Below are 24,903 nucleotides of genomic sequence, written 5' to 3' on the forward strand. Positions count from 1 at the left end.
GGCTGTAGCCTATCCCCAAAGTTATTCAATCTGTATATTGAGCAAGTAATAAAGGAAACAAAAGAAAAATTCGGAGTAGGTATTAAAATCCATGGAGAAGAAATAAAAACTTTGTGGTTCGCCGATGATATTGTAATTGTGTTAGAGACAGCAAAGGACTTGGAAGAGCAGTTGAACGGAATGGACAGTGTCTTGACAGGAGGGTATAGGATGAACATCAACAAAAGTAAAACAAGGATAATGGAATGTAGTCGAATTAAGTCGGGTGATGCTGAGGGAATTAGATTAAGAAATGAGACACTTAAAGTAGTAAAGGAGTTTTGCTATTTGGGGAGCAAAATAACTGATGATGGTCGAAGTAGAGAGGATGTAAAATGTAGAATGGCAATGGCAAGGAAAGTGTTTCTGAAGATGAAAAATTTGTTAACCATCAAGTATAGATTCAAATGTCAGGAAGTCGTTTCTGAAAGTATTTGTATGGAGTATAGCCATGTCTGGAAGTGAAACGTGGACGATAAATAGTTTGGACAAGAAGAGAATAGAAGTTTTTGAAATGTGGTGCTACAGAAGAATGCTGAAGATTAGATGTGTAGATCACATAACTAATCATGAAGTATTGAATAGAATTGGGGAGAAGAGGAGTTTGTGGCACAACTTGACTAGAAGAAGGGACCGGTTGGTAGGACATGTTCTGAGGCATCAAGGGATCACCAATTTAGCATTGGAGGGCAGCGTGGAGGGCAAAAATCGTAGAGGGAGACCAAGAGATGAATACACTAAGCAGATTCAGAAGGATGTAGGTTGAAGTAAGTACTGGGAGATGAAGAATCTTGCACAGGATAGGGTAGCATGGAGAGCTGCATCAAACCAGTCTCAGGACTGAAGACCACAACAACAAGAATGGGGCCACATGTGTATGTATCAGTCTAGACCTGGTGAGCAGGAGGAGACTTGGGCCATCACAATATTGGTTACATGAGGTTTTAAGTAATAGTGCGGACAGTATGGAGTCATTGGGTACAACAGTAGTTTAGTATCGGGAAAACTAAGTTTATGGAACATATGGAAGTTTTGCCACGTGTGGGCAAAGGATATTCAGTGATTCTTGGGCTAGATTTTTCGACAAATACAGTGCTAGGGTCGATCTTTGCCAATGCATGGTTGAGCTTGGCAGAACTTTGTTTCAGTTGAGTGACACAGTTGCAAAGAAGGCCATGTTGCAAGGCTCACCTTTCATGAAGGTGATGTCAACTAAACTACAAAGGGGTTCATTAAAGATTGATGAACAGGATAAAATACCAGCAACTACAGGAAAAGTATTGCGGGTTTCAGTGCGTACCAATTTGCCGTGTGAGGCTATGTACATGACTGAGTTGCTCTCATGCAATGAAGGGTTGGATGATTCAAATTGTTTTGTGCACAGAAGAATAGCTCACGAGTAATGTTAGTGGGGAATATATGCCCCCAGTTAGCGTTGATAACTTTGGCAGAGATGAAGTTAGTCTGTCAAAAGATATAGTTTTAACCACTCGAGAAGTATTATAGGAAGAAGGCTCAGACAGGGTGGAGTCTGGATATAAGCCATACTTGAACTCTCAATACAGCAGGTGGATCACTTGAAGGGCAGAGATCACACAGCTGTGGAAGAAGTATTGTTGAATATTTGTGACTAGTTTTGTACAGATGGGTCTAGTTTTGTACAGATGGATGGTTACCAGTAACTCCAGGTACTCAGCACCATGTACCAACAGAAGATAGTACACTTCTTTATAGGAAATCATGCCACCTAGCAAGATATTTACAGCGCAAACAGAGGAGTTCATCACAGGACTTAGTGACAGCCTCTAGAGTGCAAATGTAGTTATTGCCCCTAAGAAATCATTGGATGGAATAAAGAAATATAAGTTTTGCAGTGATTAAAGGTTTCTGAATGCAAGACCATTATAAATGTTTATCCAACCCCTATATTTACAGAAACCCAGGATAAATTGGGTCAGTGTTGTTACTTTATTAGAATGGATCGCGAACATGATTATAACCTGTTAGAAGTAGGACCTGAGGACAGGCCAGAGACAGCATTTACGGCACCATGTGGTCATTATCAGTACAAACAGATGTCATTCAGTTTGAAAAAAAAGGTAGCTCCTACTTTTCAGCCATTACTGGATAGAGTTTTAAGAGAGTTAAAGCCTAAACCCCATATGGTGTATTTAGATGACATAATAGTTTATTCAAAGGATACACCAGAGCATGTGTCACAGTTGGAAAATGTGTTTAGTAGATTACAGTCAGCACCTTTGACACTGAGTCACAGAACATAACTCACCGACTGAGAAGGAACTGTTAGCAATCACATATTATACTATGTATTTCCGGCATTATTTGTATGGTAGAAGATTTAAGGTTGTGACTGATCATGTGTCATTGCAATGATTACTTGGTCTGAACGACCCATCTAATCATCTAACATTACGGGCTCTCAAGCTTAGTGAATTTGATTATGAGGTCATCTGTAACCCAGGTAGAAAAAACACAAATATGGACGCATTAATTCATAAAGTGTCCATGTTAAGCGCACAGGGCAAGAATGTGTTCGAATGGCAACAAGCGCTGTCAGTATTTTAAATCATAGCCACATTTTATTGTACATGAGGATTTGTCGTGCAGTCACAAAATGTTGAGCACATGTAGTGGTCCTGGCAGTTTTTCGAAAGGAGATGTTTACAACAGGCTCATGACTTGTCAGGATACACTGGCCAACAAGCAACAGACAGGTGTTGCAGAATGGTTTTGGTGGAGGAATAGGAAGTGTGATGGAGCAATATGTCGGAGACAGTGTGCCATGTGTGCAAAAAGCAGACATTTTGCATCACAAAATCCCTTTGCAGAGCATACCAGAGGTGTTGACGCCATTTCAAATGCTTGAGCTGGACGTTCGTGAACCTTTCAACAATACACCTGCAAGGAACAGGTACGTGCTTATGATCAATTATTTTTCATGGTTTCGAGCGATGGTAGCAATTCCAGACCCACAGGACAGTACAGCGGTACAGGCATTATTTAACAGATGGGTATCAAAGTCAGGAGTGCCTGACACCTCAGTTATGGATCAGGGTAATAACTGTTTCAGAAGCTATGAAATGGCTATGCCGGGTGATATGTAGTCAGAAGTTATGAACAAGGCTGTTCCATCCTCAAACCAATGGTAGCACACTGTGTGCTCGTAGGAACATTTTGAAGACACTAAGCTTCTACATAAATGCTGGGCATGACTGGGATACCTGTGATTTGTGTGTACGACTGACTCATATGGGGACAGGCATTTCATCATTTGAGGTGGTTTATGAGACAAAGGTCGCACCACTCGCCTCCTCCCCCGGAATTGGGACCAGACTGCAAATTAAGAAGTATTCAAGAAGAACATGGGAAGTATGGAGAAACATACAAAATACAAACACAAAATCTTGGAACACCATGAACAGCCAAATGGGCAAACTACTGCCGTGTTGGATAGGACAGTGGGTACTGGCCACTAATCCCTACATACCAAAGGAAAAAACCAAGAAGTTGTAGACCAAATGCCAAGGACCACATCAGGTTGGGAGATGACATCACCAATTAAAGTAAAGGTATAATTTCCTTCCAAAATGTCTACTGTCAGTCAGCCAGGTAAAATCGTTTAAAGATACGATGCATGTGGTACCACAATTATCTTCAACAGGCAGAAAGAAGGAACCTCTCTTGGTTAGACAGCTCGTAGATCACACAATTAGTTATGTTGTTCAACTTTTTGCAACATTTTAGTGATGTTAGATTTACTCTTGTTACTTGGGTTTATCGATATATTTTACATTCTGTTGTGTTCAGATCGATTTTGAGTTCATGTCATTGGCACATGCATTTTTCTGTTAATGTTGTAGGGTTATTGCCCGTTCTTTGGTGGTGTTTTCTACTTGTCATAAGTTACTCATTCCAAAAGAAGGGAGGAGACAATGCGCGTGCACGCGCGCACGCACACGCACACACACACACACACACACACACACACACACACACACACTGCAGCCCTGAGGGGCACTGGAGTGCTGTAGAAGGCTGCATGAATTATCTGCCAATGCTACCACTGTAACTGTACACTCCAGAGTGAATCTGCCCCCTCCCTCACTATTTCTCTTTCCCATCCTGACATGTTGTGGTTCAGAATAGGGTAGGTCATTATAGTATGCACAAATGACATCCTGAGCAAATAAGGCAGCTACCAGTTTTTTCTAGTTCAAGTTACATAGTCTAATCATTATTTGTAGCACTTTTCGCGCATTTGGATCTGTATATTTCTTCACAAAATTTAGCACTGCTTTCTCAAAAGACAAAAAGCATTGATGGCAGAGTTGTCTAGTCATTAGTAAGTTTATGTAGTGAGACCTCTCCTCTCCTTCAGAAGGTTCATGGCCAACTTCCCACGAGAAGATGAAGAACTGGGAATCCTCGAATCCTCCACCCGGTGCCATCCTAGCGATCATCTTTGCAGAGTCATTCAACTGAGCCTGCTGTGATGGATGAGATGAGGATTGATGTAAATCTGCTTCTGACTCCTCCACCAATCCCTTGTTGTTCACAATGACAATCTTCACTTATCTCTGGTACAAAACCCCAACTTTATCAGTGAATCGAATTCCAATTCAGTGTCAGAATTCTCTAAGAAATGTAACATTTCTTCATCAGAAAGTCCACACTGAAGATACATGTTTGAAAACATCTTTCATGGACAAAGAATATTACAAAATGTGGCAGATTGGAAGATGCAACAATGAGCAGAAAAACTGACTGCTGATTGTTGCCACTCAATTGTAGGATTATTTACATATATTCAGAAGAGAAATTACAGCAGTGTCAAACTGGTTCTAGTTATACAATACAAAATTTCTCTGAAAACAAATATTTTTCAAAATATTAATACATAATCAAAATAAGACTAAAATTTAGGAAAAGTCATGTGACTTCAAAAACAAAATACGAAACTGGATGAGAGATTGAAGAAAAAAGGAGTGACTGGTCATTCAGACTCCTTCCGCCATTCTAGTGTAAACGCGTTTATACAAATTTCAAGAAAACTGAAGGTGTCTGAGCTGGGATCCCATAAACCATTTGACATATGACCCATAAGAATTAACATATTCTAACCATTTGTCTTATTATGAACGAACAAGATTCCTCTTTTTTTTTACTTTTATATCTCAAGTGATCGTACCGATTTTACAAAAAGAGGTCAATGTGAACTGAAACAGCGCTGTATTAAAATATACTGAAGTCCAGAGTCACACATAAGCAAACAGACTGACATTACTTACATTTAATATCTGCTGCTTCTAGTTACTGACCCAAGTGGATACTTTCTGCACACCACCTAACACTTCGATACAATTTCTCACAAGAAAATTTCCTTCTGGCAAATTACGAGAATACAGAATGTCATAATAGTCGCTCACAATATTTCCTAATTAAAGATTTCTTTGTGATAACAAGAGCTGGATGAAAACACACCATCTAGAATGTACTAACATTTACTAACGCAACAAGTAAGTTTTCATTCCACCGATCTTTCTACATTACGAACAAACATTCTTGAATCTAATCTTCGAAAGGATGCAATGACATGCGCATTTAACTTGACAAGTTACATTATCAACCAATTGTGTACATGTTTCACTTCTCATTTATTTGTTTTACAAAATTACTTAAGCAATGAATCTGCTTTTCATTACGTAAGGATTCTTTGCCAGGCATTATTATTAACGTGCCAACATTACTGAGGATTCGCAAAGTTTCAGAGTAAGATAAATAAAAAATTGCGGAAGTGTTGGCACATATTAGATGAACTACACCTAAATTTTTACTGGCAGTAACCTAATTATAATGAACCATACTGGTGGTAGCTTTTGTGTATCCTTAACCAAACATCGCTGCATGCATGAATTTCTCCCCCCTATTATTTTCTCAGATCTGTTATGTGGCACGTAATTACTTCTCCCTTTCTTTTTCAATTTGAATGATCATGCATCATGCAGTCATACAATAACAATACAAAATAAAACTATACCTTTAAATCTGTTAATAAGTGCTGGTGATACAGTTTTATAGAAGTCTGGCAACAGTTCATGCCTTGTAGCAATGACGGCTTCCAAACACTTTGCAGCAGAGCGTCGTACCTTCCAACTCATGTCATCATCATCAGAATATTCATCATTTTCTTCATCTTCTGCATCTTCCTCTGTTTCCATTACTATGCTGTCTTCTCCATCCTCAGCTTCATCATCATAATTGTAATTAGGATCGTAGGTGATATAACTCAAACAAAGCTCTGTAATCTGTGAAATAAAGATAAAAATAGTCACTAAAATTAAACAACATTTCAAAAGTATCCTCCGTTTCAATACCCCCAATTACGCTGCAAAGCAATATGAAATGGAACGAACATGTGATGATTGTGATTTGGAAGGCAAAGGGTTGACTTTGGTTTATTTGGAGAATATGATGAAAGTTTGGTTCATCTGTAAAGGAGACCAAATATAGGATGCTGAAGTGACCTGTTCTTGAGTACTGCTTGAGTGTTTAGTATCCATACCAGGTCAGATGAAAGGAAGATGGTGGGCTGCGAGATTTGTTACCGGTAGGTTTGAACAACAGACAAGTGTTACAGATATGCTTCGGGAACTTAAATGAGAATCCCCGAAGCAAAGGTAACGTCCTTTTCGAGGAACACTATTGAGAAAATTTTGAGAACTGGCATCTGAAGCTGACTGCAGAACAATCCTACTGGAGGCAATATACATTTTGCTAAGGACCACAAAGACACGATCTGAGAAATCAGAGCTTACATGGAGGCATATAAACAGCCATTTTTCCCTCTCTCTATCTGTGAGTGGAACAAGAAAGGAAATGACTAGTAATGGTAAAAGATACCCTCCACTATGCACTGTATGATGGCTTGCAGAGTACGTATGTAGATGTAGATAGTTGACCCAGGACAATCTAACAACTGGCTGACATAGTATAAAAACAACAATGAATGGATGGATGGATTTTCTTTTTGGAAGAATGTCCTCATTCTTCAAGCACACAGAAAGGAAGTAAGTTAAAGGTTTAATGCCCCTTCAGAATCTGGATAATTAGATAGAAGAAAGATGAGGCTGGAATTAAGTCATGGCCTTTCTGAAGCAAATATCCCGGAATATGAATAATTGATGTAGGGAAACCTGAATTAGGGTGGCCAGATGGAAACAGAAAATAAAAGATGAAAAGGAGGGGACAGATTGAAGGGTTGGTTGGGGGAGGAAATTACAAATGATGACTACGATGAAAACGTAATGAATTAAAAAAGAAGCAACTAAATGCCATATTTTACAAGACTATATGACACACCTTAATTAAGCAATTTAAAAAACTGATGCCATTTTTATTATTAGGTTGCAAAGCCAATCTAAAAGAAATTCTTACCATATAAAACTGAACTGACCTTCAAAATCCCTGAAAATCGTCATCTGAACTTTCTTCTTCTTCTTCTTCTTCCTCCTCCTCCTCGTCGCTGTCATTGTTGTCGTCTTCATATATAAGTTGGTCTTCTCTGACGAAATATTTAACAATAAAGTTTTCTCTCACTATAGACCATAAATGTTTTATCCATTGACACACTTCTTGACTGTAGGTCATTTTAAAGCTCCCTTCGGCATGAATTTATGTTGGGTTTCATCCATCATCCATTCGTTCCATTCCTCTCTCATACACTCTTTGAATGGTTTATTTATGACAACATCAAGAGGTTGCAATTGTGAAGTAAGTTCTCCCAGAATAACAGCAAGTACTGTATTTCCCTGCCTCAGTCTCTCTTCCACAGAACTTTTCAAATGATTACTAAACTGATCTAGCACACAAAAAGGGCTCTCCTACAATAAAGCACCTTTCCTTTTCTCCCACACACTGTTAATTTATAATTTCATATCAGCCTCATCCATCCAACCTTGTCATGTATGTGAACAACACCTGGTGATATTTCTAAAGGTTTTGGCATTGTTTTTTGCTTGAAAATGAGCATTTGATTAAATTCAGTACCATCATCACAACATGAAAGGACAACACTGTAGTACATTTTTCAGGTCCAGTTACAGTTTTAACGCCTTTCAAGAAGCCAACAGTTCTATTACTCAACACTCAAAAATCAGAGGAGTTTTGTCCGTATTTGCTGTTGTGCTTACTTCTACACTGGTTTTCTTTCAATGTTGAATAATAAAGCAACGGAAAGATAATATTTCCTATTCATACTCTTGCGGCGTTTTCTGATATATTTTGGTTTTGGCTCACATGCTAAGTCTGTGACACTTCATAAACCTGTAGCACCAACCAATTCCACCCTTAAAGTCAGTTAAGTTCCACTGCAGCACTAGCTTAAGAGTGTGTATTTGAATCATTTATGTATTAATTCCAGTGCCATTTTGACAGTTTCTTTGAACCCATTTCAATATGTTATCATCTAGTTTTGGCCATTTTGCATTTAAGTCCTCTACTTGCACATTTAGCCTTCCTCATTTTTTTCAGTTTTTCTTTACTAGCCCGCCAATCGTGAAGGTTTTTTTCTGTTGGTGGAGGGCCAAAGTGCCTCTTAGCTGTTCTGTTTTCATGTTGTTCTGTATATGCTATTACTTTCAAATTATAGCCCACATTTTATGAATATTGTATTTTTTCCATTATGATACTAGCTACTAATAAAAATATTGTACTGTTACCAATAACACAAATCACTTTCAATTCATGTTCACTGGTACCATAGACTGCAATGATGGGTTTGTGATGGCAGGGTGAGCTTGTTAAACCCCACAACTCATGTTCATCCCATCAGTGCTCTGCTGCTGCCAATTGACTCAAGTGTTGCCAGACGGAGACCTGTTTCCCGCAGCATCAAATATCTCATCATTTTTATGACTGGTCGGAATTTTAAAGCAAACGCTGAACATTTTTGTATTAATTCAGAGACAAGTTTGGAGGCAATTTTTTTAAGAAAAAATATCATAGCCTGCAAAATATTGTAGCACAGTAACTACATAATGAACAACACTGGAAATTCCTGGATGAAACAATACATACAGGAAAGACAACAACTCGCCTATAGTGGATGATGAGAGGCACATAGAAACACACTATTTACACTATCTTTCCAGCATTTGCTCTTTTTACACACACACACACACACACACACACACACACACACACACACACACAGACATGCCAGTGGACATGGGCATATGCGTGTACCACCTCTAGAGAAAGTGCAAAATCTTGAAAGCTAACATAAATAGGATTCTGTTGCTTGTTTTTATGTGCCACACATCAATCAGCTAAAAAAAGAGTGGTTTCTTTTCCTTTACTTACTGTAATGAACAACGTTCTTAATGAATTTAGGATATTGTCACCAGGCATGAAATAATTACTTTGAATTAACAGTGTGTATATGGGGACAAGGAAAAAAAATTCTGGTTTTCTCAATTAAAAATACTCTTTTTCTCAAGGTGAAAATACACTTTTTTCGTCGTGACAGTATACTTCCCCTCGGAACTGAAAACTTATCAATTCTTTGAATGGACAGACAGCAGATATTCAGAGCACAGGACATATGATGAATTCAGCTAATAGCAACCTCACTGTTCAGTAGCGCAAACAAATAGTTAATGGTTTAAAGTAATATATGTAATGTAGCTAGAAGGAAAGCCAAGCTTGCACATATAATACTGGTACTGGCATTGGTAGAATACTGGGGAACAGCAATCAGTGTACAAAGGAGATTTCTTACAAATCACTTGTGTGACCAGTTCACATATGTGGGACCCATACCAGATAGGACAAACAGGGGACGTTTAATGTATACAGAGAAGGGCAGCACAAATTGTCACAGATTAGTTTAACCCATGGGAGCCCGTCACCAAGATACTGAAGGAACTGAACGGGCAGACTCTTGAAGATAGACAAACTGTCGCAAGAAATTCTATTAACAAAATTTCACAAACAAGCTTTAAATGATTATTTTAGGGATATTCTACAACCCCCTAAGTATTGCTCACAGAGGGATCGTGATTAGAATAATTACTGCATGCACAGAGGCAGTCAAACATTCTTCCTGCACTCCATACGTCAATGGAACAGGAAGAAACCCTAATAACTGGTACAATGGGACTTACACTCTGCAATGCACCTCATGATGGTTTGCAGAGTATAAATGTAGATGGTCTTGAAGATTAATATGCTATGAGGAGAGCTAAGCTTTCTGTATAATATTGGCCTTTTTTGCGTGTATTACACTTTAAGGCACATCACACAAATTTGCCAGTACAATTTTAAATAATGATATAAATGTCCAGTTTTCTGGGCTTGAAATTGCTCAAAGTGGCTGCTGGTCCTCAAAGCATTATGTTTTAAGTGAGAGTCAAATGCTCCAAGATTTGAGAAATTCATCACACATTCTCCAGGGTGTCTACGTGGACAAGAAAAAAAAAATTCCCGGATTTCCCGGTTAAAAACACTATTTCCCCCGGGTGAAATTACGTATAAAGCGGGTGAAAATACATCCGGTTTAAGTAACAGTATACTTTCCCTCAGAGCTGTAAAACGGCGGAGGACATCCCAGCACCTTAGGAAACGAAATCCAGGAAAAACAATGCGTTTGGAAAGTTGTTTGATGCGAGACAATAAGCACAGAGTTTATTTTCGTATTGCTAAAGTATATACACAAATTCCACAAATTACAGCACGGTAGTTTCCGAAACTCTAAAATAGAGATTGCATTGAGCGATGCCCTTTTGTCAGCCAGTCATAGCTCATGTCACGTGATCTTGCTAGCGAATGACGGCAGTTATTCAGAGCACGAGACCTACGAGAAAGACAGGCCGCGGCACTTACATTACGAAGGCAGGCCGAGCTCGCTCAACTCAGCAAAGTGCGTTTCTACACCGGTTAACTCTTAAGTAGAAGTGTATGTACGAACGAGAATTGCATCGTCTATTGGCATCCACTGTTATTAGTCCTACAATGATAGGAAGTCCGTGGGCCTACTAACAGGCTCTAATTTGGCAATTAAAATCGTGCCAAAATGATTATCAGTTACTTATAAAAGTAAAGTGTTCTGGCATGAAGAGACTTGTGACATTGCTCAGTAACACATTATGCACATTTTTTTGAAGGTCAATTACACTTTTTGCCATCGATTGCATAATGCTTTATCTATGAAAGAACAACATTAAATATGAAAACTAACTTGAAAGTCGGTCTTTTTAAGCGTGTGTTACACGTTAAGTCATATCAAGTACAAATGTGCCGGTAAAATCTTAAATAGTGGCATAAATGACTTATCTTCTGGGCCCGACATTTTTCAAATGGCTGATCCTCAAAGTGTTACATTTTGGATGAGAGTTATAACGCCCTGTGATTTAAGAAATTCACTGCACATTCTCACACGTAATATAAATCATCTTGCGTGGAGATTTATTGTGAAAGTAACGCATCTCAAGCCACTATTCGTAATATTTTCTGGTCATCTGTTAGAAATGTAAAGAATTGTGACGTCACGCACATCAAATGCACGTTAGTTGTTATGGACGTATTGCATAATCTTCGACCTAAAGCCTTTGACACTTTTCGATGTCGGCAAACTGGTCTGTGCATTGTGTAAATTACCCATTTTCTATGCAACTAAACTTTTATTTTGGTGTTATTCTCTGATTTATGTTTCATTGCTGCAGTATTATTCAGCAGTAGTGGACTAAAGTTCTTTGTCAGCATATCAGATCTTACACGTCAAACCTACAAAACTTTAACTAAAATCTAAAACAATGAAAAATCCAGGAGTTCTAAAAAATTCCCGGGTTTTTCCCGGATCTCCCGGGGCGTATACACCCTGTTCTCACAAGTAACATATTTCATCTTGTGTAAAAGGAAATTTACTTTTAAAGTAACACTTGCCAAACTGCCGATCGCAACATTTTCCTCCCGAGACCTGTTAGAAATAGATTTGTTTCAGCAGTTGCCAGAGCGCACTAGACAATGGGCATTACTGCACATGCGCAGCTACGATGACGTAGGACTCCATACGCTGTTATGTACATAGCCTTACGAGATCTTACATTACATCGTAAAAGAAACAGGACATAAGAGCATACCCCAAGAGCATCAGAATTTCTGAAACCATACTAAAATGCACATTCATATGACCAGATTAACAATGATGTAGGCCACAACCTGATATTAAGCTTTTCAATGTGGTTTTCGGGAAGCAAATTTTTTTGGAGTACCAGTAATCTCATGTTCAGTTCTTTATTATGGCATAATGTCATACATGCCTGAAGCTGAAAATATGCAATCGAAATTCAGCGAAGAGTTGAAACTAGCCAATAGTGAGAAATGAAACATTTTGTTTCAAATAAATTGACTGCCTCTGTAGAAAAGGTTAAGAAAACCAAATTTCTTTAAGCAAACCGACAAAAATAACTTCATTGCTCTGCAAGGCAAGAAATGCTTGGCTGCCAAAAATGTGGAAATAAAATAAAATTAGAAAACATACTAACAACATATTTAACCTTCTGTAATTATGCGAATGTAGTTTAATTCACTTGATAGCTCCCGGCCACAGAAATCTGCTTAGTCTTCATTTCACGTGAGAGCTGTAAATGAAGATCAAACAGCAAAATCACTAAATGTAAACACAGGTAACATGCAGACTATCCCCTCCCCACTACAACTCTGACTGCTCTGTGCATGCAAGAATCTGGCAGCTTGGACACACCAAAAGAAAATTTTCGAAGTAGCATCTGGCTGCTTGCTGCTACTGCTGCTGCACAGCTAACAGCCACACTTCCAGTAGCCAGAAGCAGGAGAAGGTACTGCTCATATGCTACTCAACTGAGCATGTGCACGAGTCCGCTGGCAACTGCTCAAACGATGCAAAAAGTTGTGACATCACACTCATCAGAAGCAGCTTCTTGTTATGAAGTATTGCACTGACTTCGTCCTAAAGTCTTAAACATTTTGCTGTTGGCAGACACTTATGTGTGCACTGTGTTTGGTTGCAAATGGCACATTTCCCAGGCAACTTAAGTTTTATTTTGGTTTTTCCTTTCGTTTACTTTCTATTGCTGCAGTATTATTCTGTATTAGTGGAAACAATAACAGTCTTTGTAAGGATATAACTTTTTACCAATCAAAATTACAAAAAATTTAACTAAAAAACAGAACAATGAAAAATTCCCGGAATTCTAAAAGAATCCCAGATTTCTAGTGGATGAAAAAATTCCTAGGTTTTTCCCACTTGTCCCTGGTCATACACGCCCTGATTAAAGAGGTAACAACAACACAAAAAAGTTACTTTACAAAGGAAGATATTATCAGAATACATTGTGTATATGGATCACCTACTGAAGAGAGAAACCAGGGGAGAAGAGAACTAAAACTCTTTTCTTTAAAGAGTTTCCCCACAATTAGTATACGTATATCTTGAGGTGACTTAAAATAACTGGCAACTCCAGTGCTTAGTGTTGTTGGGAAGTTAATTAAAAAATATTCGTTTAAATATCACCAACTGTAGTGAAAAAACAGGCCACGATTTGGTTCAACTATTGTTAAATTTCTTTCCTGGTTCTTAATTTAATTAAATGCCCTGTCACACACATCTGCAGAACTCATCTGTTTTTATCAACAGTAACAGATCTTAAACTATAGAACATCTAACAAAAGAAAATGCAGGGAAATGGAGAGAAGCATGGAACATCTAGTGTGCGCAAACAATTGATATCCATTCAACGTTTATGAGGAAATGCCTAGACCAGAAAGATAACGCATAATTTACATCATCATCTACAGCTCTTAAACATTTCATACAGGGCTTTAGTGTGTACCGTATTTTACAGACTATAAGACATACTTATTTCTTTAAAAAATTTCTCCGAAATTCAACTGAGTCTTATATCTGAAATTAATATAAAAAGCCCAGTGTTTGATTTGAAATTACTGCCAGCCTTACAAATGACCATATATTCGATGCCACAGGAAACCTCTCTCTATCTGGCAACACTGGGTTCAACTGGCAGCAGAGTGCACCAATGCAACAAACACGAGTTGCAGGGATTCAAAAGCTTGCTAATGCTATCTCCCATCCGCCCCACTGTCACAAACCCAGAACACTGCCTAGCCTATGATGTGTCACTGCAGTCTACGGTGCCAGCGGACTTTAATTGAAAGTGATCTGTGTTATTGGCAACAGTACAATATTTTTGTTAGTAGCTAGTTTCTAAATGGAAAAAAAGAGGTATTCATATGATGTCGGCTGTAAACTGAAAGTAATGGTGTATGCAAAAGAACATTGAAACAGAGCAGCTGAGCAGCATTTCAGCTCTCCACCAACAGAAAAAACTCTTCGCAATTGGCAGGCTAGTAAAGAACCACAAACAGAAAAAACCCTTCGCAATTGGCAGATTAGTAAAGAAGAACTGAAAAAAATAATATAAAATAAAAGGGAGGAAGGCTAAATGTGCAAACAGAGGACTTAATGCAAAAGGGCTAAAACTAGAAGAAGACATAGCAAAATGGATTTAAGGACACGGTCAAAATGGCATTGGAATTAATACAAAAATGATTCAAATACACACTCGTAAGCTAGTGCTACAATGGAACTTTAAGAGTGGATCTGGTTGGTGCTACAGGTTTATGAAGTGTCATGGACTTACCATGCGAACCAAAATCAAAATATCTCGGAAAATACCACAATAATACGAAGAGAAAATATTATCTTTCCACTGATTTATTATTCAACATCGGGGGGAACAACGACAGCGTGGAACTAAGCCAATGAGCGAATATGGACGAAACGTCTCGAACATTTGATGTGCCAAACAACAGAACTGATGGCTTCAAAGGCACTAAAACTATAACACGTGGACCTAAAAAAATGCAATACACTGTTGTCCTTTCATGCTGTGCTGACGGTACTAAACTTAATCCCATGATCATCAAGCACAACCAATGCCAAAACCTTTAATACCGCCAGGTGGTGGTGGTGGCCATGTACATGACACGGGTTCGATGGACAAGGCTGGTATGAAATTACGATTAATAGACTGTGGGAGAAACGGAAAGGTGCTTCATAGAAGAAGAGGTCTCCTCATGCGCTAGATCAGTTTAGTACCCATCTGATAAGTTCTGTGAAAGAGAAACTGAGACAGGGAAATACAGAGCTTGCTGTTATTCTGGGAAGACTTACTCCACAATTGCAACCTCTTCATGTTGCCATAAATAAACCATTCGAAGAGTATACAAGAGAGGAATGGAACAAATGGATGAAACCCAACATGAATTTATGCCGAAGGGAGCTTTAAAACAACTTACACTTTAACAAGTATAGCAGTGGATAAAATAGTCATCACCTAGAGTGAGAGAAGACATTATTGTTACACCTTTCAGGAATTTCAGCATAAGTAATGCTCTTGATGGCAGTGAAAACCATTTCATACACAAAGAGAACAACGATGACTAAGAAGAAGAAAGTTTGGAAGACAATTTTCAGGTGTTTTAAAGGTGAGTTCAGTTTTATAAACAGAAAAAATTTTTTTGTCTGCCGATGCAATCTAATAATAAAAATGGTCAAAATATTATTTTTTTAAACTGCTTACAAATTAAATTGTGTCTCATAGTCCATAGTGTCTTACAGACCATAGAATACAGTGTGACAAAAATTTGGCCACAAAATATGGGGTCTAGAAGGTGCTAGGCCATAAAATTAGTTATTTGAGAAAGTAAAATCAATGTGTGCAACATCAGGGCAATGCAGTTTGAACCACACGAGTGATTCCTGTAGCGTCTTTCAAGGACGATCCCAGATAATTTGATGTTTTGAGGGCTTTGCCGCTGTCTTGGAAGTAGGAAATTCCAATAAACTTTATGTTATCCATGAACAGACTGCTGCCAGTCTGGTAGCAATACAGATCCCATCACAAGTACCTAAGGAGTTGTGACCACAATGATGGTTACCACAGATAGAGTGTCTGACACTAGATAAATGATGGCTTTATCAATACTATACAAAAGTACAGCATTTAACAATAAATGACCATCCTTGAAATATGTTCTGTGGATAGTGGTCTGTGCAGTTGCAAACCAATCATGGTTTATGAAGATTAAAGATTTGCTCATGAGGACATGATTAGCTCTGGAAAGGATCATATGTGGTTATCTTAGTATCCACAAATGTCATTAGTAAAAGTTCTCCAATAATCTATGAGCATGTATCCAGGGTGATTAGTTATCATCACTACACTTTTGTCATAATGGGCGGTATGTCATGAAGCTTATATGGTAATCGGTGGAAGAACAGTGGTGCCTCTTGTGAATAACCTCACAAGCACCACATGCCTGTGACAGATGGCTCATTTTCCATTTCACAGCTGACATTAGGTTACTATACTAAGACAATTATATTGTATTTAAATCTATTTATTGTTTATTTGAATAGTGTTATGCTTATTTTAATATTTTGCAATTTTTGGGTAGGGTGTATTCTAATTAACAGCATAAATGCACATAGTTGAAAGAACATGATACAAGAAATAAACAAGCACAGTAAACATGGGTTCTATAAAAAGTGTATCCTATGAGCTATGAGGACCTCCTAATCTTCAACACTATGAAACAAAGCTCTTCTACTTCAATCTCTTTGTTTCCACATTTTGAGAGGTGGTGGTAGTGTGGACCAATACAAGAAAAAAGCAATGGGTCTAGAAGGCATACCATAAGAGTTACGAGTACTTGTTCAGAACCAGATAAAATAGAGTTAATATGACTTGAAATGCCTCATTCCTTTGAGGATTGTGAAACAACAACAACCAACCACGATGCACGTATTTAGCATACAGTTCAAATTAGCACAAATGCAATTAACATTATTTAAAACATAGCTGCTTTAGTAGAAAGTATAATTATTTTTTGCATACAGTAAAATATTTTTGGGCAACATCAATGAAAGAAGTAGAATATCATCTCCCATTAGGACCATCAGTCTTGTGCTAAGTGTTCTGCTAGTGGTCCAGCTGTAGCTTTACACTATGAATTATGGAAATTAACCCTGACACCAGAAAACTTTGAAATTTACATCAGGATTTAACCTGAAATTTCAGTATTTATACATCACTGTGCCAGGGAAAGATTGTAATACTTTCGGCAAAGCCATGTCCTGGATGGTGGGAAACTAGAAGCACTAAGCAGTTGTATATAGCTATGAAACCTGCCACAGCCACTCTTTTCCCAATGCACAATATCCCTGACATCTTGGGTTGTCGGGTGTTCTGCCGGATATCAGCGTCGTACTTGCACGATATTTCGGTCACGTAGCTCGAGACCTTCATCAGGTGCGACCTGAGACTGCTCCTTGAGTGGACCTGGTCCAGTATTCCAGTATTTATGCCTATGGCCTTCCCCCTCCACCAACGGCTGCAGGCGCTTCCTCTGTGGTCCGCGCCCATTTCCTGTGACCTGCTGGAGAGTTGCTGCTCCGTTTTCCGTCCGCTGCGGTTCTAGGTGTTCCCTCTGCGGTCCGCGCCCACCAAACCCGCTCCTGGGGGTTTCATCTATGGTCTGGGGTACCAGGCGTTCCCCCTGCGGTCCGCGCCCGCTCACCACAACCTGTTGGAGCGTTGCCGCTCCGTTTTTCGTCTGCTGTGGCTCTGGATGTTCCCTCTGCGGTCCGCGCCCACCAGTCCCACTTTTGGGTGTTCCATCTTCAGTCTGGTGCTCCTGGCAGTCCGTCAGGGGCTTGTTTACCATCTCCATGTCTCTGGTTCTTCTGTTTGTGTAGTGTTGCAGCTGGCCCCGTTGCTCCTTTAACAATTCCAGAGCCGGATCCCAGGCTCTGCTTAGCTGGTACCCTGTGTCACGATTCATAAGATCGTCAGCTATTTTAATCTCAATCGATTCTCTTATAACACTGTCCCAAAATCTGGGTGTTTGTGCTAGAATCTTGGTATCCTCATACTTCATGGCATGATCTAGTTCTAGACAGTGTTCAGCAATGGCTGACTTAGTCACCTGTCTTAATCTAGTGTGCCTCTGATGTTCTTTGCACCTGATCTCCACAGTTCTTGTCGTCTGGCCAATGTAGGACATGCCACATTGACAAGGTATATTGTAAATCCCTGGTTTTCGTAACCCCAGGTCGTCTTTGACACTCCCCATCGGTCCCCCGATCTTGTTGGAGGGACAAAAAACACACTTAATATTGTGTTTACGCAGGATCCTACTGATTCTGGCAGAAATAGAGCCAGCATAGGGCAGATATGCCACCTTCTTTGCTTCATCTTGGTCTTCTTCAGGAACCTGTGGTATAGTGGCTGGTCGGAGTGCCCTCTCAATTTGTCTGTCCGTGTATCCATTCTTGGAGAAAACTGTTTTGAGACGTTCTATCTCTATGGGTAGATTCTCTTGGTCTGATAGGGCACATGCTCTGTGGACCAAAGTCTTCAGAACCCCATTCTTCTGCGCAGGGTGGTGACAACTGCTGGCCTGCAGATATAAATCAGTGTGTGTTGGTTTTCGGTACACACTGTGGCCAATTGATCCATCTGCTTTCCTCTGGACTAGTACATCCAGAAATGACAGCTGGCCATTCTTCTCCAGTTCCATGGTGAACTTGATATTAGGGTGGCATGAGTTAAGATGTTCAAGAAACTCATTGAGCCTGTCCATCCCATGTGGCCAGATCACGAAGGTGTCATCCACATACCTAAAGAAGCATGTGGGTTTAAATGTGGCTGTCTCCAATGCCCTCTCCTCAAAACTCTCCATAAACATGTTGGCAACCACAGGGGACAGTGGGCTGCCCATAGCTACACCTTCAGTTTACTGACAATAGGACGTAGGGACATGCCCTCCTTGTGTATTTTAGGCAGACCATACTGTCTAGGTGGCACTGGCGCTTTTTCCCGTAGTTGTCTGATGATCTTATCGGGCATCCCTGTTTCCTTCAAGAGAGCACTAGTCTTCTTGGCCACCTTGTCCGTGGGGTCACACTCCAGAATTCTGTATGCAGGGTCCTCCAGAAGTTGGCGTACTTTCTCATCATAATCCACCCGCTGCAAGATGACAGTGGAGTTCCCTTTGTCTGCTGGCAGTACCACAATGCTGTTGTCTTCCCATAGTTTCTTGAGTGCAAGCCTCTCCTCGGTTGTGATGTTCGATTTCCGCGGCCTGGCCTTGGTGAGGGCCCTGCAGGTCTCTCGGCGGACTTCCTCTGCCACATTAGGTGGAAGTGTGGCTGCAACTTGCTCTACTGCACTGACGAAACCTGAAATGGGTACGTTTCTAGGGGTCGTAGCAAAGTTGAGACCCTTGCTGAGTACCTTTAAGGTTGTATCATCAAACTGTATGCCACTCAGATTCGTCACCGTGCGTGTCTCTTCCATCTCCTGTGCTTTCTTGCTCATGCGGTCAAACTTTGCAGATTGGCAAGATGAGGCATTCCTTCTAGCACACTCAGCTAAAGACCAGGAGGCACGGTCTACCCAATCCCAATCTTCTCTTGTTAAGGAGGCTGCCATGTACAGATGAATGTGTAACAGCTCCCTGGCCACAACATCTAACCTGTGGCGCATATCTCGAATCCTCTCTCTCACCAATGCCATGCTAGCTCTGCGTTTTATCTTGTTCGCCGCTCTGCAAAGTTTGACCGCATGAGCAAGAAAGCACAGGAGATGGAAGAGACACGCACGGTGACGAATCTGAGTGGCATACAGTTTGATGATACAACCTTAAAGGTACTCAGCAAGGGTCTCAACTTTGCTACGACCCCTAGAAACGTACCCATTTCAGGTTTCGTCAGTGCAGTAGAGCAAGTTGCAGCCACACTTCCACCTAATGTGGCAGAGGAAGTCCGCCGAGAGACCTGCAGGGCCCTCACCAAGGCCAGGCCGCGGAAATCGAACATCACAACCGAGGAGAGGCTTGCACTCAAGAAACTATGGGAAGACAACAGCATTGTGGTACTGCCAGCAGACAAAGGGAACTCCACTGTCATCTTGCAGCGGGTGGATTATGATGAGAAAGTACGCCAACTTCTGGAGGACCCTGCATACAGAATTCTGGAGTGTGACCCCACGGACAAGGTGGCCAAGAAGACTAGGGCTCTCTTGAAGGAAACAGGGATGCCCGATAAGATCATCAGACAACTACGGGAAAAAGCGCCAGTGCCACCTAGACAGTATGGTCTGCCTAAAATACACAAGGAGGGCATGCCCCTACGTCCTATTGTCAGTAATATTGGGGCACCTACGCACACAACAGCCAAGTACTTGAAAGGTCTCCTGGCTCCATATGTGGGGAAATGTATTCACCACATCCGCAACTCACAAGATTTCCTGCAACGCCTCAAGCAACTGCACATCACAGATTCGGACATCATGGTTAGTTTTGATGTGGTATCGCTGTTCACCAGGGTCCCACTGAAGGACTCACTAGAACTGATTGCAGAGAAATTTGATGGTGCTCTATTGGACCTGTTCAGTCATACACTGACATCCACGTATTTCCTGTACAGAAACCAATATTACGAGCAAACTGAAGGTGTAGCTATGGGCAGCCCACTGTCCCCTGTGGTTGCCAACATGTTTATGGAGAGTTTTGAGGAGAGGGCATTGGAGACAGCCACATTTAAACCCACATGCTTCTTTAGGTATGTGGATGACACCTTCGTGATCTGGCCACATGGGATGGACAGGCTCAATGAGTTTCTTGAACATCTTAACTCATGCCACCCTAATATCAAGTTCACCATGGAACTGGAGAAGAATGGCCAGCTGTCATTTCTGGATGTACTAGTCCAGAGGAAAGCAGATGGATCAATTGGCCACAGTGTGTACCGAAAACCAACACACACTGATTTATATCTGCAGGCCAGCAGTTGTCACCACCCTGCGCAGAAGAATGGGGTTCTGAAGACTTTGGTCCACAGAGCACGTGCCCTATCAGACCAAGAGAATCTACCCATAGAGATAGAATGTCTCAAAACAGTTTTCTCCAAGAATGGATACACGGACAGACAAATTGAGAGGGCACTCCGACCAGCCACTATACCACAGGTTCCTGAAGAAGACCAAGATGAAGCAAAGAAGGTGGCATATCTGCCCTATGCTGGCTCTATTTCTGCCAGAATCAGTAGGATCCTGCGTAAACACAATATCAAGTGTGTTTTCTGTCCCTCCAACAAGATCGGGGGACTGATGGGGAGTGTCAAAGATGACCTGGGGTTACGAAAACCAGGGATTTACAATATACCTTGTCAATGTGGCATGTCCTACATTGGCCAGACGACAAGAGCTGTGGAGATCAGGTGCAAAGATCATCAGAGGCACACTAGATTAAGACAGGTGACTAAGTCAGCCATTGCTGAACACTGTCTAGAACTAGATCATGCCATGAAGTATGAGGATACCAAGATTCTAGCACAAACACCCAGATTATGGCACAGTGTTATAAGAGAATCGATTGAGATTAAAATAGCTGACGATCTTATGAATCGTGACACAGGGTACCAGCTAAGCAGAGCCTGGGATCCGGCTCTGGAATTGTTAAAGGAGCAACGGGGCCAGCTGCAACACTACACAAACAGAAGAACCAGAGACATGGAGATGGTAAACGAGCCCCTGACGGACTGCCAGGAGCACCAGACCGAAGATGGAACACCCAAAAGTGGGACCGGTGGGCGCGGACCGCAGAGGGAACATCCAGAGCCGCAGCAGACGAAAAACGGAGCGGCAACACTCCAACAGGTCATGGTGAGCGGGCGCGGACCGCAGGGGGAACGCCTGGTACCCCAGACCGTAGATGAAACCCCCAGGAGCGGGTTTGGTGGGCGCGGACCGCAGAGGGAACACCTAGAACCGCAGCGGACGGAAAACGGAGCAGCAACGCTCCAGCAGGTCACAGGAAATGGGCGCGGACCACAGAGGAAGCGCCTGCAGCCGTTGGTGGAGGGGGAAGGCCATAGGCATAAATACTGGACCAGGTCCACTAGAGGAGCAGTCTCAGGTCGCATCTGATGAAGGTCTCGAGCTACGTGACCGAAATATCGTGCAAGTACGACGCTGATATCCGGCAGAACACCCGACAACCCAAGATGTCATTAGATCGCCGGGAAAGCACGAAGAGTTACACAATATCCCTTTTTAAACAGCCACACAATAAGTTGACAGTCATCAGATTACACTATTGTCTGTCATCACTGGTGCACATGAGCACTATCAACATTTCAAACATATTTCTGCTGGTTATTGAGTAATATATCTCTTAATATACACAAATTTCAAAATTTTATTAATGTCAGTTCCAGGATTTTTCTACCACTAATCACTCCTTTGACTTTTTTTTGCCTTAGTGAATGCTTTGCGTATGTGAAAAATGTCAAGTTATAGCAGGGCTCCGAGTCCAGATTAAACTGAAGGTTCCCCTTGTGTGTGTGTGTGTGTGTGTGTGTGTGTATGTGTGTGTGTGTGTGTGTGTGTGTGTGTTTTATTTTAAATATCTCCATATTGGCAAAAAAAATCACAGTGTTGCTTACACCACTGTAGTAGCACTTCTGAACATGAACAATCTGAATTACACTTACAGTATTGATGTGTGGAGTTATTTCTTTAGGACATCGATGGACAAATGCTTCAAAGGCTTGCAAGCAATATTCTCTCAATTCATCATCATCTTCTTTGCTATACTGTACTATGAGAGGCACTACTCTCTCAATGTGTTCCCCAAATCTGTGTCCAGCCTGTCGGCTAAATCACACAAATAAGAATTACTCACGTATCATACTGGAACTTAATTATGCACACAAAAAGAAATATTTCACACAAACATACCAGATTGCTGCTATACACTGAATGTATGTACGTGTTGTTGAAGAATTAACATTTCTTGTTAACCCATCCAACAAGACATTTATAAGCTTCCCATAGATCTGATGGTTGCACGACATCACTAGATGACTCAAGGCAACAATTGTTCTGAAAAAATAGCAAGCAGTCAAGGCTAGCAATGCTTTTGGCCCACTCTCATTAAATTTACACAATGAACAATGTCTTATCTAACAACATTTAAATACTTGTTAATGGAGGAGCCAAAATCTTACAAGATGCTGCATCCAGTAAATATGAAGCAAATTACAAATCTCATTTCTCTCAGTGATACTGCAAGTGTAATATTTTTTCTTATGGCTAACACCCAAGTCACATGGTACAGATATAAGCACAAAATAACCACTGTGTGGCATTCGCATCAATAACAATTAAAATTGTTTATCAAACAATACAACTATGCCATGAAATTTATTTTTAAAAAATTGTCCAGTTTTTAGACACACACACACCACACACACACACACACACACACACACACACACACACACACACACACAGAGACCTAGCTTATTATAGTACTAACTTACATAATTATTTAATTGGATAGACAAAAAATCTACTCATCAAGCAGCGGCAGAAGAAACACATAAAAGACTGTTGTGATTGTCAGGCTTTCGAAGCCAGTGGCTTCTCCTTCAGGCAGAACGGTTGAAGGGGAAGGAAGTAGGGTCAAGGAAAAGGACTGGAAAGGTCTAGGAAAAGGGATAGGTTTTGGGAAAGTCACCCAGAACTGTGAGTCAGGGGATACTTACCGTACAGGATGAAAAGTTGGTCTTTTAATAATTCCCGAAGGAAACTGTGCAGGCAGCAACGAAAGCTCCACGTGGAGAGAGTATGGAGGATACCAGTCCTCCAGCAGATATAGCGGGCTTTCTCCCAATCAAAAAGCACAGCCACAGTCTGGTATTTCCGCAGAAAAACATTCATGATATGGGTGGACAAAGAGACAAGATGGTCAACTGCAGAACGGCTCACTCGAAATCCACACTGTGCAGTGGTTAGCAAATTGCTAGACTCGAGCCACCATACCAGCCAGGCATAAATCAATTCCATCACCTTGCAAAAACAGCTGGTGAGAGAAATGGTGTGATAACTGGAAGGAAGGTGTTTGTCCATGCCGGGCTTAGGTATGGGTATGACAGTTGCTTCATGCTAACGTCTGCCCAGATGCGACTGTACGTATGAAGGAGAGAATGTTTGCCCGCAAGAGAAAGTTGCTACAACATCTGAATGTGAACATCTTCTGCCCCTGGGGCAGAGGATTGGGATGAAATAAGAGCATGATCTAGCTCCCTCACAGTAAAGGTGGCATTGTAGCACTCACAATTCTGAGAAAAGAGTGTTATTGTTTGAGCCTCCTCAACTTGTTTCCAATGGAGAAAGGCAGAATGATAGTGGGTGGAGCTCAAAATCTCCACAAAATAGCAGCCCAAGGTGTTGGAGATGGCAGTAGGGTCCACTGTGACATCATCTGCCACTGTAAGGATGCAAATTGGGGAAGGGACCTCACTCCCAGACAGCCGTCAGAGGTTGGCCCACATGATGGAAGACAATGTGGAACTGTTAAAAGAACTAGTAAAGGAAATCGAGCTAGCTTTTCTTTTATCCCGAAGAATGCAACGACACTGTGCACACAGCTGTAACGACTGCAGTTGGCCATCGTGGGATGACGGTTAACAACACCGAGAGCAGGTCTCCGCGCATGAATTGAATTGCAGCATGCCTCAGTCCACCAAGGCAAAGAGGAAGAGTGAGGAATGGAACATTCTGCGGCAGAAGGTATAACATTTTAAAGATATTCTACCTGGTCATCGAAACAGAGGAAATGTTCGTCAAAGGTCGCCAGGGAGGAGTAAAGCCTCCAGTCAGCCTTGGAAAGCTGCCATTTGGGTGTGTATGTAGGCGAGGCAGGAGTCAGCAATTG

At 41.0% G+C, this 24,903-nt stretch overlaps 1 protein-coding gene across 1 annotated transcript in view; it reads right to left on the reverse strand.

Moving 5' to 3' along the window:
- LOC124775659 (cullin-associated NEDD8-dissociated protein 1) overlaps positions 1-24,903 on the reverse strand; it is a 168,236-nt gene that overhangs the window by 109,308 nt on the left and 34,025 nt on the right. The window contains exons 5-7 of the mRNA XM_047250487.1: positions 22,923-23,066; positions 22,676-22,838; positions 6,098-6,365 (exon numbers count right to left, since the gene is read on the reverse strand). Of these exons, the coding sequence (XP_047106443.1) occupies positions 6,098-6,365; positions 22,676-22,838; positions 22,923-23,066 (575 nt within the window). The remainder of the gene's footprint in view (positions 1-6,097; positions 6,366-22,675; positions 22,839-22,922; positions 23,067-24,903) is intronic.

Source organism: Schistocerca piceifrons, chromosome 2, assembly GCF_021461385.2.
Source record: "Schistocerca piceifrons isolate TAMUIC-IGC-003096 chromosome 2, iqSchPice1.1, whole genome shotgun sequence".
In the NCBI taxonomy this organism is placed as follows: domain Eukaryota; kingdom Metazoa; phylum Arthropoda; class Insecta; order Orthoptera; family Acrididae; genus Schistocerca; species Schistocerca piceifrons.